Raw genomic sequence first — 16,061 nt, 5'->3', positions numbered from 1 at the left:
AAGGCAGAGGTAACTCATTAATGAGGAGTAACCTACAGTTTTAAGACTTGCCTTTTGTATAGGAGAGATATGGTTAAAACCTGACTTACCACTAATAATAGTATAACTTAAGGGCTGTTTATAATAAAGACAATGATAAAAGTACATCAAGAAATTGGTTAAAGAAATTACCAAAAAGAAAAAATATATAATTCTGTGATGACCAAGAACAAACAAAAAAAAAATGAAAAGTGAAAACACAACTCAGAAATAGGAAAAAAAAAAGTTTCTCCATTTAATACTAGACCTCCTCGTGGTGGAGATGCAAGCTTTTTTATGCAATTACATCCAATGTTAAAATTTGTAATACATAATTTACAAAGATTAACGTCAAAACAATCATCTATTTAGATATGCTTTTGTAAAAAGGAAATATATTAGCAGCTTTATTTTCAGCAAACAATCACACAGCCTACACCCATGCAGACTAATATTTCTTATCTATTTGCAGTAATGTAGTGCCTTCTTTTCTTAAAACAGCAATTTTGTGACACATTGTTTTGTTACAAAATAACCAAAAATAAAAAATAAAAAAGGTCATTACTTTCTACATTGGTAAGAAAAATTGTGTTTACCTAACACCTGATTGTCTAAAAAACATGATTTTTGTTTGTTTTTAGTCTTTCAACAAAAGAAAGATAAAATGACAGAACTAGTGTCACTTTTATTATTTATTTTTTCTTTAAAAAGTATTTAGTGTTTAACACTATTTAAAGACAACATTTTCCCTAAAAGAGACAACTAAATATGATTCTGGACATGCATTTTTTTCTTTTACAATGCACTGAGAGTATTTCATACTCCTGGGGTTCTTTGTACTGTACAGTGTTTCTCTACAATAAGAAAATAGTCCAAACAACTTTCTTTGTTTTTAATAAAATATGTTTTTTCCAAAGGGTTTTCCTTTTCCTTTTTTAAACTGTGACATAAAAGTTAATGGAATGAAACATGTTCCACTACGGATTAAAATAATCATATACATTAGGACAGATATTGGTCCAATAAAAAGGAACATGTAACTGCAAGTATTGCTTTACATCCACGCAGCAAATATATATATTTATATATATATATACAACTTGGCACATTATTATAAACCTTTCTTTTTAGAACATCTAAAACAGGACTGCATATGCATATGTACGTTTAAAAAAGCAAAGCTGTTTGAAAGGGACAGTGCATATTTTTTAGGCGTCATCTTTTTAGCAAAACTCCCAGTAAATATGTTTGTTTCCCCTGTATGGTGCATTTCTGTCTACCTCAAATTGCAAGCGTAAGCGCCAGAGAGGCAAAGCTGTACAATGACTAGTATCATGACATAAATGTATAAGAAATAAAACTTAAAACAGTTCATCTGTCCAGTTTACAATGACAGTTGCTGCTCTGGGGCATCTAAATGTTATTCCATGGAACTGCTTGTTGTAAGTCACAAACAGAAAAAAATATACACTGTCACTTTAATGGATGGAACTTCTAGGCTGTACAGTTAGAACACAAAAGTAGTGTATATCAATTTATAATCTATTTTCCACAACAAATACTCATTTTTTTATTATGAATACTGCTCGACTCATATGTAGTGAATCCGTACATTATGTTTCTGCACAGCACACGGAACACACAAGAACCACAGCATTTTAAAACAGCAGCAATGGCGTATTGAGGATATAGAAGAACATGATTATTTGGAGGAAGAAAAGAAAAAGAAACCAAACCCACTCATCCCTCCCTTCCAAAGTGTCCCAGGGTCCAGGTTTAAGACGTGTGCCTTAAAAATGACCTTGATATTTTTATTTTGCATGTAAATGGATGTTTTGCTGCATATTCTGATGGAAAACGTGCTCTGAACAAAAGGCAGTTGAAGCATCTCCCTTTCTGTTACATATGTTGTGCAAATCTGGGCCAACTACCTTAAAGCCCTTTCTTAAGATTTTGATGCCATTCTGTACATTTTCTGACTTTTTGTAAGTCAATGGCAAAACGTTGTACATCTGCATCACAATTAGTCTGTAGTCTTAAAAAATTTTCCTCATAGAATCAATATCAGCTATAGTCTGTACCCCATTTTTTAAGTGGGGGAGAGCCAACAAAAATAAATTAAATGTGACAGTCTTGGACAAATAACCATTTCTCAGTACCTAACACCAATACAAGGCACACCCTACATACAAATACACACACCATTACAGCACTTCAGACCAAGAGAGAACAGCTCTCCATCTTAGCTGAGTGCTAACCGTTTGAAAATATTTTGTCAGTTTTCTTCTGCTGTACTGTCCCACCTTTACTCAATACAGACAAGGTTGGGATTTCATCTGCCCTACACTTCTGACAGTCAGTCATACAGGTGTGATGAACTCGAGTTTTATGCTCTGATTTCACTTTTTCACTTTCTGAAGCTGCTCTCTGCAAGTGTAAGTGTACGTGTTCGTAGCTTTCTTCCTGAACCTTCTTCCAACAGGTATGTAACATCAATTGCTAAAAAAGAATAAAAAGCAGATTTAGAGACTTGACTTCTGTAATAACATTAAGCATATTATTAACACAATTAAAAGATAATTAAATCTGAAACTAGTACACTAAATCAGCCAATAAATATTTCTGCACATAGTTAAGTGAGAAACTGAAAGATGTAAAATTTCTTCAAAACTGTTTAACTTTTCACCTAATAAAGAAACACAAGCTATAGAGAGTACTAAGAAATCTCCAAAGTTCGGTGCATGTCCAAGAATTGCTGATGTATATCCATGCCTTTGAAATGCTCTGGACAGCAGACATAAAGGTATGTTAACCACTGCGGCATTTCTAGTATGCAACAGGAGTGGGTTCATATTATCAATGAAATTGTTAAAATGCAATAGACTAAAAACAACCTAATTTACTGAATGAAGGTGGTCCTGGAGTACAAAAAAGATTTTTAAAACAAAAACACTTCTATATTACAGTGTTCTTCTGTACTAATTCTTAACTTGCAAGACACTAAGCTTTTTGGAGATAAAGCACGTATCTGGCACAAATTCCTTTGCTTCTGCATAAATTATTCTGCAATATACCGTTTATATTAAAATACTATTTATGGAAGGATTACCTGAACATAATGATTAGAGACAACTTTTTTTCATTCCTTCTAAATTCTGAGCAATGCCAGTCTCCTACACTGGTTTGTGTTTTATCATAACATGGGTTCTGTGGTTGAATTGTACTGTGATTGTTGAATATTTATGAACTTTATGAATATTCACTACATGGTTTTATTTTATTGGTTCAATGTTAACTGGGGGTGGATCTGTTTGTTTAAATTGAGCTCAGTAACAGTTTTTTAATTTCCTTGAAAAAGTCTCTGCTTCACCAGAGACGAAAGCTCTTGGAATACTGTTTATACCTTTTGGATTTTTATGTGACTACACCTTTCGTGTGTTTTATTGAATAAATTCTTGGATAAATTGTAAGTCGGCTTTTGTACCTGAACCCACTGCTGCTGTTTTTGTCATTTGGAACTGTCACACTTATAACATGTCAGCACATTTCAATGCTACATGATATTATACTTATCTTGTTTTAATGATGGCGCATGTGTATTATTGCACACATCATATGTGCATTAATACTTGTACTAATTTATGTATTTACAGTATATTCTACTAGGATGTCAACTTTCACCTGTCTAAATGTATTTTCATTTTTCTGTGTGGAGCTTTTCTCCCCAGGCGTCAGCTGAAAATGGATAAAACTACAGACGCTCTTAAAAGTTCACTACTTAAACCTCAAAGGCCTCTGGGACTCAGAAATTAGAGTAAGGCTGTTCAGCAAACTCCAAAACACATTGCCGGTAGAATACCCACCATGATGCATTCAACCACATCTCACAGTGTCTTGATGTTTAAGTCCATAAGGCAGACAAGCTCACAATCCAATGCTTTGGTCATAGGAGACTCCAAGTGAGACACTGAAGTTCCACTCACCACTCTGAGCAAGCAGAGAGTTATGGTCAGTTACCTACCAGGGGCCAGGATCCATCAAATCATGCACACATTCAAGTCACTGAGCCACAAGTACAAGTATGATTTAGTCAAAGTCCATGTGGGCAGAAATCACCTGAGACATACCTCTCTGGACTATATGAACAGAGACATGATGGAGCTATCCAAATATTTGTCCCAGACAGGTACGAGCCTAGCAGTGAGCAGCATTCTAACCTTCTCCAAGGGTGATGTCACACAACAAATGGAAGATATTGCCCTTCTGCTCCCTGCAAGCTCTGCTGACTCTGTCAGATGTCTGTGTAGTTACTGAGACATCTTTCAAAGCCACAAAAAGCACACTAGCAGAGCAGGGTTATGATGCCTTTCACACATTTAGAACAGCTAATGCACAGACAGGGACAAAGGACGAGGTGTCATTATTCACATCATACTTCAAGGTGGGTCAAGCAATATGATGCACTTGAGCTTCTCCCCGTACAACTCATCATAACCAAAATTGGGAAACTGCATGTTCGGCAAATCCAATGTTCAGTAAAACCAAGTCACAGTTTTTCTAGGTCAAACAAATAAGCTCAGGGCCAAAAGAACTGCCCCCCCCAATCTACACACACACACACACACACACACACACACACACACACACACACACACACACACACGTATATAAAATTTATCAAAATGTACAGCCATCTAAATATATACAAACACACACACACACATATATATATAGTGCATTTCTGGGCATTTATATCAGCTTCCCAAAAAATAAAACAATGTGTTATTTACAGTTGTGAAAGTCATCTTTTTAATTTTTGATATATGGGGGGTGCATTCTCAATGCAACTTATACTCCATCTGCCAGTGGCACAGATATCAGCATGCCTAGTAACAGGGGATACTTAATCTATCGCCCTTATCCCTTGCCCCCTCCTCCCACTTCACATGCATCTTTTATACTATCATCTGGCAACTATTCTATAATCTATTATCTACCTAATACCGCCATCAAGCTTTCCAGAACTACTACTGAAACTTCTTCCTATCCTTCGTCACACCTCCTTCTTCTTACAAAACCCTCATCATACATCTCTCCTATGCATGGCAGAATTTTTTGCACATTAACCTCCCTATCATATCTCTCACTATAACTTTCTCTAATAGATCATAAACTAACTTCTCACATTAACCTCCCCTTTATCTCTTAACTTTTCAGTAATCTTCTACTAGTTCTATAATATTTTCCTATCCCTAACGTCTTGTAAGTACTTAACAACTTCTATCCTGTTTACTTACAAAGTCAATATGCTCTATTCCACAACTTGGCTGGCTGCAAATCAAGTTAAAATACTAAACTGATTTTTTTTTTGATAAACCATGTTACAATCTACCACAAACTGTAATTTACATGGATGGTGCAGTGGTGCAGCAGTAGCTTTGTCATCTCACAGCAAGAGGTTCTCCGGTTCGATTCTCAGCTGGGGTGCCTTCTGTGCGGAGTCTGCATGTCCTCCTTGCATTCGTGTGGGTTTACACCGGGTGCTCCGGTTTCCTCCCACATTATAAAAATAATGCATCTGAAGCGTTTCTCCCCGGGCCTCTGCTGAAAATTGGCTCGTTCCAAGTCAGACTTTCCTGGTTAATAAATGTTAAATAATAAATAAATAAAATGAAAAATATACATGTTAAAACCACATTGACCTAATGTACATATGTTTTTATCAACACTGTACAACATATTTATGTCTGTATCCATTCTGGAAACGTATGTTAGTGTCTTTTATAATTGTATAATCTTAAGAGGACTATACTTGTACTATAGGAGCTGTTCTCCCCGGGCCTCCACTGAAAATGGTTTCCTCGGACTTTCTCAGTCACCAAATGTCAATAAATAAATATGTACATACTGCGGTGGTGGTGCTGTGGTAGCGCTGTCTCCTCACAGTAAGACGTTGTCTCATTCGATTCTCAGCTACAGTGTCTTCTGTGTGGAGACATGTGTGAATGGGCGTACCTTCGTTGAACGTTCTGTGCCAGGGCTGGCAACACGGCACGTAAAAATCTACTGCCAATCATTAGCGGACCGGAGTTCTGCTGTGGCGACCCCTAACCGGGAAAAGCCAAAAGACACAACAACAACTTTCTAAAATGTGGCAGAAGAGCAGAACGGTTCAAAAGCAAGAGTACATTTACAGAATGTAAACTCGTAGTGAATTAACAAGTAATTAATATACTTTTTGATAGTATCTGTTCTGTGACTTCGACTGCGGTGTAATTTCACAAGTACTGTCAGGGCATCATTGGAGATCACATTGCCAAGTAAGTACTAGTTCATGTAAAACTAAGCAACATAAAATGGAAACTCTAGTACATTACAGCACAAGCATACATTATGGCACAGGTGACCCCCCCCCCAAAGTATAAGTCACAACGGCACTGTACATACTCTCATATCAGGAAGGTTAAAAGTGCTATTTTTGAAATGTATTACGGTGTGCACATCAGAAAATTACTTTGTATGTGGTTTCTATACTGCGTGTATGCCATGCCCCAAAATGAGTATGCAAATCCAAAAATACCTCTCCTTACATAAGCCTCTACATCCGTGTATATGTGTGTGTGTGTGTGTGTGTGTGTGTGTGTGTGTGTGTGTGTGTGTGTATATACACACACACACAGATACATATTTGTGTGTTTATATTCATATACATAAACTGTATACATGTATGTGTGTACATATATATATATATATATATATATATATATACATATATATATATATATGCTAGTCACGTGGCAGTGTGAGCACTGGCTCTAGATGACGGTCGCTGTTGATGTGATACCCTGACTTCATATGAAAAAATGAGGAAGAAGTGGGTAACATACATTTGTATGTACGTGTGTGTGTGTGCATTATATATATATATATATATATATATATATATATATATAAAACATTTATCAAAATGCATAGCCGTCTAAATGCAGGTGATCAACGCCAGCATTTTGAAAATCAAAATTTAAGAAAAGCGCACAGAAAGAAGGAAAATGTTTCCTTGATGCTGTCATCAAAATCCCACTCACATATTCAGATATTGTGTCATAATTAGAATGAACAGTGCTAGTTCATAGGTTCATAGATTAGTACTAAGCTAACTGCCCTTGCGAGCCATTTTAAGTCTTGCCAATTTTCCCTTGTGAGACTCAAACCCTGCACCTTATATGTTTGCAAGGCAAATACCTTAACCATTAGGCCACCCTCCCAACCCCAATAATGCATTGGCCAGAGGTCAGGATCGAACCTTGTACCTTGTACATAGGAGGCGAACACCTTAACCACTTCACTATCTGGTCTCTCTCTAGTATCACAGAAAACGATTTTTCTAAGGTATGTTACATGTGCTGTCATTGCCTTGCAGAGCAATGTATGAAGTACCTGTTTATACAGTATAACTATGGTATGGCTCAGGTTTTCAGAATCACACAACAGCCTGGGCTAGCTCACTGTGCATGGTAATGTGTGGTGCTGCACAGAATGCTTAAGAATGTCACAGAATATCCCATCATAGAGACATTATGGTGTAATGGTCAAAATCTGTGCCTCAGACAAAAAAAGCTATAAAGTCTGATTCAGATCTTCACAGCCACCGTTTGTCTGTGTGAAGTCTGCATGTTCTCCTGGTGGCTGCATGGGTTTCCTCCCAAGAACTTGCTTAGCGTCTCTGCAGCCCCTCTGATTCTAGCTTTGATCTCCTCATTCATACTTCTTTTCTTCTCAACCACCACTCCGAGATACTTGAAGCGGTTAGCCTGCTCTACTATTTTTCCTTCTATCTCAATTCTCAGCTTTTTCTGATTTCTTCCATTTGTTCCCATTGCAACCGTCTTATCTGTCCGCAGTTTCATCTCATATGCCTTCAGTTTTGCGTTACATAACCCTATCCTTTGTTGATGTTCTTGCTCACAGTCTGCCTGTAATGGGGTCTATATTAGAACATTGAAGTTTCAGGTCTTCAAATGTTCTAATATCGACACCTAATAAGCGAAAGCTGAAAATAGCGAAGTTTTAGATAACCAGATTCTTTCCTAGGGAAAGAATTTGGTTGTCCATTCCTGTCGCTTCACTATTTTCAGCTCTGCGGTGGAAAGTTACGGTCGGGTTCAGGTAAGTGTGCGACTGTGTGGACGTGAGGGTTAGGGTGGGATAGGTGAGTTAGGGCACAGGTCAGGTAAGTGTGCGAATGTTTGGACGCGAGGGTTAGGGTGGGATAGATGAGTTAGGGTTAGGGTGCGGGTGAGGTGTGTGTATGATAGTGACGGACTTTAGGGTTAAGTTATGTGGGTAGACAGTGGTGTACGTACAGTTTAGTGTAGGTTTAGATGTAAGATTTTAGGTGTATGTGTGTGGATTGCTGTTTGTTTGGTGTGTTTGTGCTGTGTGTATGTGTTTTGGAACAGCAAATTTTTTCCCTAGGAAAAAATTCGATGTTCTAAATTTTCGGTCTTACCGGTTTTCAGTTACTACATGTCGATATTAGAACATTCGAAGACCTGAAACTTCAATGTTCCAATATAGACCCCTGTAATTCCACATTAAACTTCATACAGCAACCTTGGTGATCTGTTCCCTCTGACCTGTTTGCTGATGTACTCCAGCACACCACCGTGAACAACGGTGGCCTCAAAGCTGAACGCTGATGCACATTCACTCCCACTGGGAACCCCTCTGTAAGACTGAACACTGTTCGTTCTTGAGTCATAGGGTCCTTGACATAACCAGCACTAATGCTGCCAATGTTTCTGGGACTTTGAACCACCACAGGACTGCCCAAATAAGCTTTCTTGGGACATTGCCATATGCTTTTTCCAAGCTAAGAAATGCCCATTTGGAATCCTTCCTCATCTCTAGCTTCTTCTCAGTTATCTGTCTCACTGCAAATATCAAGTCAGTTGTGTTGCATATTGATCTGAATCCTAACTGCTCATCTCTCATTTAATTTCTACCACTTTGCATATTCACTTATCAATCACCCACTCCAAAGCTTTCATGCAGTATGACAGGCATTTAATACCTCTGTACTACCCAAAGATGTGCATGTTCCCTTTGTTCTTGTTCACGGACACTACTGTACTTATTCTCCAGTCATCTGGGATTGAAGATGCTAGAGGTGGTAGGATGCATATTGTGGGACAGACAAAGAAATGAGAACATCACAGCAGAAGGCAAAGTAGCTCCAGTTATATAGATGGTTAAAGAACAGATTACGGTGGTTCAGGCACATGTGCAGAAAAGCAGAAGACAAATTGGTAAAGAAGGCAGGAGGAAATTAGGCCATCAAGCAAAGAGATGGATGGATTGTGTGAGAGAAGACCTGCAACAATCAGGCATGATCATTGAAGAAGGTAGGAGAGTGGCATGGAATAGAGAGAGATGGTGACAGTTGACACAACACCCTAATCCCATACAGAAAATAAGAAAAAAAAGAGTTGATGATTATGTCTCTGCCTCAAGAACAGAAAGCAATTGGTTCAAAATCAGCAGTCACAGTTGAACTTACATATTCAATATATATAAAATTATCTCAGGTATTACACTGATCCTGACACAGTAAAATAATTATAATCAATCAAATAAAATATCTGATATGATTTCAGTAAGCATTAATTTAGGACTGAAATATACAATGAGCATTTATCAGTAACATACAACATAAATAATCTACAACTAAGTTAAACATTTTATGTTAATAAAAAACGTAAACTGCATTTTTTAAAGAAAGTTATTTACTCTGTTTTACAGGGTCTATATTATATCCTCGAACGCTTAAAAAAGCGAACTCTGATTGATCAAACTTATTTTTGCGAAACTGCAAAATATCGAAGCAGCAGAAACTCGAATTTTTTCCTAGGGAAAGAATTCGGTTTTTCTGTTGCTTTGGTATTTTCAGTGTTATGGTGGAAAGTTACCGGTCGGATTCAGGTAAGTGTGTGATTGTGTGGATGTGAGTGTTAGGGTGATTTAGGTGAGTTAGGGTTAGGGCTCGGGTTAGGTGTGTGTGCGATTGAGTGGACATAAGGGTTAGGGCGGATTTAAGTGAGTTAGGGTTAGGGAGCGGGTGAGGTGAGTGTGCGATAGTGATGGACGTTAGGGTTTGGGTTAAGGTAAGTGGGTAGTTAGTGGTGTGTGCATAGTTTAGTGTAGGGTTAGGTATCAGATTGTAGGTGTATGTGTGTGGATTTCTGTTTGTTTGGTGTGCTTGTGTTGTGTGTATGTGTTTTGGAGCAGCGATTTTTTTCCCTGGGAAAAAAATCGCTGATCTGACAGTTCGAGATTGTAAGCTTTCGCTTAAATTAGGTCGATCAATCAGCGTTCGCTTTTTTAAGCGTTCAATGATATAATATAGACCTGTTTCACATTACTGGTAAGTTATTCTTGAATTCATTATTAAATACATTATTCAATACATGTTGTTCCCATAAATTAATTTAAAGAATCAGTTAATAATGGCTTTTGATTTGAAGACTTACTGTACAATGAATACTGATAAGCCATTTCTCTTGGTTTAACAGTAATAAACAGAAAAGCAATGTTACGTAATTAATATATGTACATGTCTTTAATTTATTTAAAAGGAAGAGCAGAATACACTTTTACTGTCAGGAAATGCCATGCTGTTTAAAATTTTTAAAGATACGAGTATTTTTGTAAATTTTACATATAATTAACTTATTTGCATTCAATTTTTATATTCAAAAAGTCACCTTAAACATTTATTTAAAGATTTTAATGTAGAATTTAATCAGCTACTGGGTCTTTTGCCTATTTAAATGGAATAGTTAAGTGTATTTGTTATTCTGATGAAGTCCTGACTTCTGGGACGAAAGCACTCAATAATTATGTTTTTAATTTGTTAATACTTATTCTGTTGTATCTTATGTTCTTGGCTGCTTCTTCGTGATTTTTTGGTCTTACCTATCGTTTTACTTGGATTTACTTAAGTTATCATGATCAGCAGAATGAATTGCAAAATGCATCAACCCCCCCCCCCCAAAGCGCACGCACACACACACACACACACACACACACACACAGACACAATAAAAAGAAAAAAAGGAAGTAAACTATTATAACAGGCATGACTGATTAACAGCAGCAGGGCTGCACTTTCTAGCGGGAACTTTACTGGTGGAACAATTTTACTCCCAGACTGAAGACGTAAATGGGTTATTTTACAACAGATAAATGACTACTTACTTTTTCATGTCACTGATGCAAAACAACACAAATGTAGTCATCATGAACATTTTCATTTTGATTTTGAGTGCAAGCAGTTAATTAGCAAAATGTCTCCACTGCAGCAATTAAAGCATAAAATGTACTAACACCATGTATTCATATCTCTCACCTTCTTTAAGAATTCCATACCAAGCCAACAATAATGGGGGCAATGGCACAAATCAGGAATACCTTATAAAATTACTCTATTTCACCTGTGTGTGTGTGCGTGTGTGCGTGTGTGCGTGTGTGTGTGTGTGTGTGTGTGTGCGCGCCTGCTAGTTAAAGCAAAATGGACAGAAGGATATACAGCTGTGGACTGACAAGTGCTGAGAAGGTGATGGGTAGCAGGTAGTGACATGGAACAAACAGATTTGCCCACATTAACCATGTATTGTTGTTTTGTGTGTGTGTGTGTGTGTGTGTGTGTGTTCTGTAAACAGCTAACAACTAATCTTTACTGACACCTGACTGCTGCCCTACTGAGAGGAACACTTGGGTAAGTGCAGTGGAATGGCTCCAACAGGTATGGATGGGAATCCTGAGCTGACATCCATCAATTGTTTTTGTTTGCTACAGTTATTACAGCAGTGTTTTGCAGAGAGGTGGGAAAAATCTCAAAGTTGACTGGTATGTTGTGTGGGTGGCTGTGTGTTTGTGGGGAGTGGAGGAGTGCCTTTAAGTGTGGTGTGAATGTTCTGTATTGTGAAATGGACAGATTAAGAGTAAAATTGTGATCAGTGTAGTCCCTAGTGACTTCATTACTGCTTGATTGAGACATATACAACTGCACTTCGTTTGTCAGTATATTGTTTGAGTGCTCTGTCTGGACTTTGATATCACTACTGTTTCAATACATGTGTGTCATGAAGTATGTACATGCCTGTCTGATTCAGGTTAGTTGCAATGGAGAACAGATGAGTAGGAGCATCAGACAGCTTATCAGTATACCCCTCAAGTGTCATTACCTCTGGCTTACACTTTTGCTCTGAAAAGCTTTCCATAAAGCTTTTTGAAAAAGGTGTCAGATTCTCATGAACAAACAATGACATTTATTGCAATTAAAGACTTATTTGTTCTTTAGAAAATGAATGCTAATGTATGTAGTCTTATTTTGTGAGCTTACTAAACCAGTAGTATTGCTATTTTCAAAAGTATCTAGTTTGAAAGCTTTCTCCAGGAGTCTGTTGCTGAGAGGATAAGAGAAGTGCTTCTAGTATACAACTAAAACAAACTACATAAAGCTATAGTAACAGAAATTATTGGGTCACATCTTAAGTTTGGGAGGTTAACGTTAAGAAGAAACTGAGAACTGTTTCATTGTTATATAAATCTTGGCATTAAACACCATAATTCAGGTTATCCTATAACAGAATAACTATGTAAAGATAACTACGTGAGCAGCCAGAATACCATTCAAATTCAATATTTTACTGAGTACATTTTAAGAAATAGATAGATTGGCCTAAACTCTGGATTGATGTGTGCTTTTATTTTACAAGTAATTCCTGGGAAATGTTATTCAGAAGTGACGAGACATATGAGGGAACAGGTTTTAGTGGCACACCAGGCTGTGATTTGTTTGATGTCTACTGTCATGCAAAACTGACTAGTTAACTCTAGCCAATCTAGAAATGTGAGACTCCAGCTCAGTGAAGGAGGGGAGATGGGAGGAGTAACCTGTCCAGGAATTGAAACTTGCAAAACTGTTCCTTGTAAATAATTTGTAGGCACTTTTGCAAGCTTCTTTCGACAATATATAGTACATCAGTAGAATAACATTTGTAAAACTTAATGCATACCAGTCAATGACACATGAGCTGCAGACTCTCAAACATGGCAGTTATTTTTTTTTCAGGTGTTCCATTCTAAGTGAATGGAAGCCTAGTTTGACAACAAATGGTAGGGCTACTTATTCTCACAATCTGTGTATTATGGGACAGATTTAGCTTTTCAAAGGAATCACAATGTCTGCCCCCATGAGGGCAGACAAGGATTAAAAAATAAAATTAAAAATAAATACTTATTTTGCTGCACATAGCTTTGGGAGGTGCAGTAAATTATGGCAATATAATTTTTTTTTTCATTATTTGCCCATAGTGTTTTTTTAAAGACAGGTGAATTTTCAAACTCATAGTAAATACTGAATCACATTTTCACAAGGCACAATAATTTGCACTTTCACAGAGGAAGTAGTTCATACCTTTCGTCGTGCAAACATTAAAAGCAGGTGCTAAGGTGCCAAAAATCTGGCTATCTAATTAGCATAACATTTGAATGGTAAACAGTAAAGATCTAAAGCGACTGAAAAAGGAAAATAAAGTAGATTTCAGTATTTTGAGCAGATCAATCTCCAGACTTAAATGGTGGCTACAGTACAAAGCCCTTACTAAACACGCATGCTTGAAAGTGACTGTTCCTTTAAATTTTTGAATGTGATTTTATCATGTCATCTAGAGTGGCTATTTACCTGTTTGTTTAATGCACTCTCTGGTTTTATCTGACTAGAAAAAGCATTTGATTTGAAAGCTTGTCATTTTTTTTAACATGCTGCTGTTAAAACTTGATTGTTTTACACCAGTGTGTTTTTTTTTTTAGATTAGGTTCATTGGTTGGTACTAGGCTATCAGCCCTACGGCCTGTACAAGCCTAGCCATAAAAATTCCCTGGGTATTTCTTCCCACATTATTTACTTCCCGGGACCCCTGTCTAGCAGGGTGACTGACGTGATCCCTGGGGTAAATTTCCTATCTCCCATCTTTGATATTTTGTTTGTTTAGCTGGTCTAGGAGTTTACCTGATTGAGCTACCACTTTATTAAATTGCACATAACTCTCCCAACTTTCAGTAAGAATATGGGATACAACTGAGGAACATTAAAAAGAAAAAAAGAAAAATACAAGAATATTATCAAAGACAGTGTGTACATCCATAGACTTTATTGACCTGTACTGTAAAAGTCTACAACACAAGACCATTTATCTTTGCTTCAAAAAAAAGGGAGACATAAGATGTAGGTCCTCTTTCTTTAAGTTACTGTTGTCATTAGTATGTTGGTCATGTATTGTGGTTTTCTTGTACTAGGAAGCTTCAAAAATCACAAGTGAAGAGGGGAATTCAGAAAATTTTGTGAAGGGGTAAATGAAGCCTAAAAATAAGGATATATATCCAAAAATAGGGACATCCTGTGCAGAGGGAAATCAGGCCTGAAAAAGAAATGTTCCACTAAAATAGAAACAGTTGAGGTCTGCCTGCAAGGAATTTCTGGTCTACCCAAAAGTTCCACCTAAGATCCATTAAATCTAACTCATCATCAGGAGACTCTATGTACTCCTGATATGTGTCCAAACTGGCATGCTACTGCCGCAAAATTAAAAAATAGGTATACAACCCTGCTTCAAAATAGAACTCAACCAATGCCTAAATCAATCCTGGATATGCTCAAGCTCATTTCCAGGCTGAACATTTATGCTATGACCTCACAACTCTTTACTAATCATCTCCAATCATTTTACTTTCTTGTCCAAGATAACAGCATCTCTTTTATAATCTGACATTTATTCATCTTATTTTACACCTTGAATGCCACTTCCCCACACTCTCTCTTTCTTCACAAAATTTTGAAAAATCTCCCAATATATCTGCTCCTCAAATCGACAGTTTATATTCCCTTTCAGTCTCCTTCACTTTACCTACACTCTCTCTCTAGCATTTCCTGACCATCTTCCTCACTTTATCTTCTCTATAAAACTTCTACAGCTCTTTCACTAATTCTCATGCTCAGTACTCAAACATACATTACTTTATCACTTACATCTATATTATCATTCATCAATGAATGTCTTATCTTAATATAAAGATGTTATCTACTTGTTTTATATCTCATTCATCATCATCAACCTCCTTTTTCCCATTTTCTACATGGAGTCAGGGTGTTGTGTTGACTATCACTACCTCTCTTGATTCAATGCCGCACTCCTACCAGATTGTCTTCTGCTTTTCCACACATGCCCAAACCACCATAATCTATTACAGGTTAACTTCTTTCCAAATCAAACTGCATGAACCTCCCCTTTATCTATATATATATATATATATATATATATATATATATATATATATATATATATATATATATATATACACACATATATATATATATATAAATACACACATATATATATATATATATACAACCCATTCTATCAATCCTGTATTTTACTGTAACTCATGAATGTACATATTATTTACTCTGTAAAATTGTGCTGAAAACAATATTATTCTTAAAAAAATAAGAGTGTGAGCATTTTATCCCTCACCACCCGAGGAGCCATTGACTACTGTTCAGTCCACTCAGGGCTGACTGATAGGGATGATGTACATGCCCATCCCTGGCGGAAGAGAGTTTGTTGACCCCCATGGGGAGCCATGGTCCAAACAGGGGAATTGCCCTCAGACAAATCAATAAGCCTGGATGGCAGGGCAGGGAAAGAGTAAGGCATCTAAAAAGAATCCCTCCAGGACAGAAGCTGAGATGGTTGAGCCTCCAGGATGCCCTTCAGATTCACAACCAACCCCAGCAATACTGCAGTAAGTCGGGGGGTGTGTAGAAATTGACCTGCAATATATTTGAGGCACGGGGAAAAAGAAAAATTAAACTGTTACTTACAAGTCTACGTAATGGAGCTTTTCTCCTTAAGCTTCCTCTGAAAATCAGTTAATGCCTGTAGGATACTCCTAGAGTCCACCCCCTTCTAAAAAGCCAC

The 16,061-nt window shown here is 37.1% G+C and overlaps 1 protein-coding gene across 2 annotated transcripts in view; it reads right to left on the bottom strand.

The window, feature by feature from the left end:
* Positions 1-250: 250 nt before the first annotated feature.
* The window catches only part of ASH1L (ASH1 like histone lysine methyltransferase), a 3,741,676-nt gene continuing 3,725,865 nt past the window's right edge, over positions 251-16,061 (bottom strand). The window contains exon 29 of one of the 2 annotated variants that reach the window (XM_044080163.1): positions 251-2,517. In XM_044080163.1, the coding sequence (XP_043936098.1) occupies positions 2,426-2,517 (92 nt within the window). In that variant the 3' untranslated portion in view covers positions 251-2,425. The remainder of the gene's footprint in view (positions 2,518-16,061) is intronic. The other variant, XM_044080164.1, reaches the window with a different exon arrangement.

This window comes from Protopterus annectens, chromosome 8.part0, assembly GCF_019279795.1.
Source record: "Protopterus annectens isolate FY-2018-M chromosome 8.part0, PAN1.0, whole genome shotgun sequence".
NCBI lineage: Eukaryota > Metazoa > Chordata > Ceratodontiformes > Protopteridae > Protopterus > Protopterus annectens.
The sequence above is the reverse complement of the archived record's forward strand: the minus strand, read 5'-3'. Positions and strand labels throughout refer to the sequence as shown.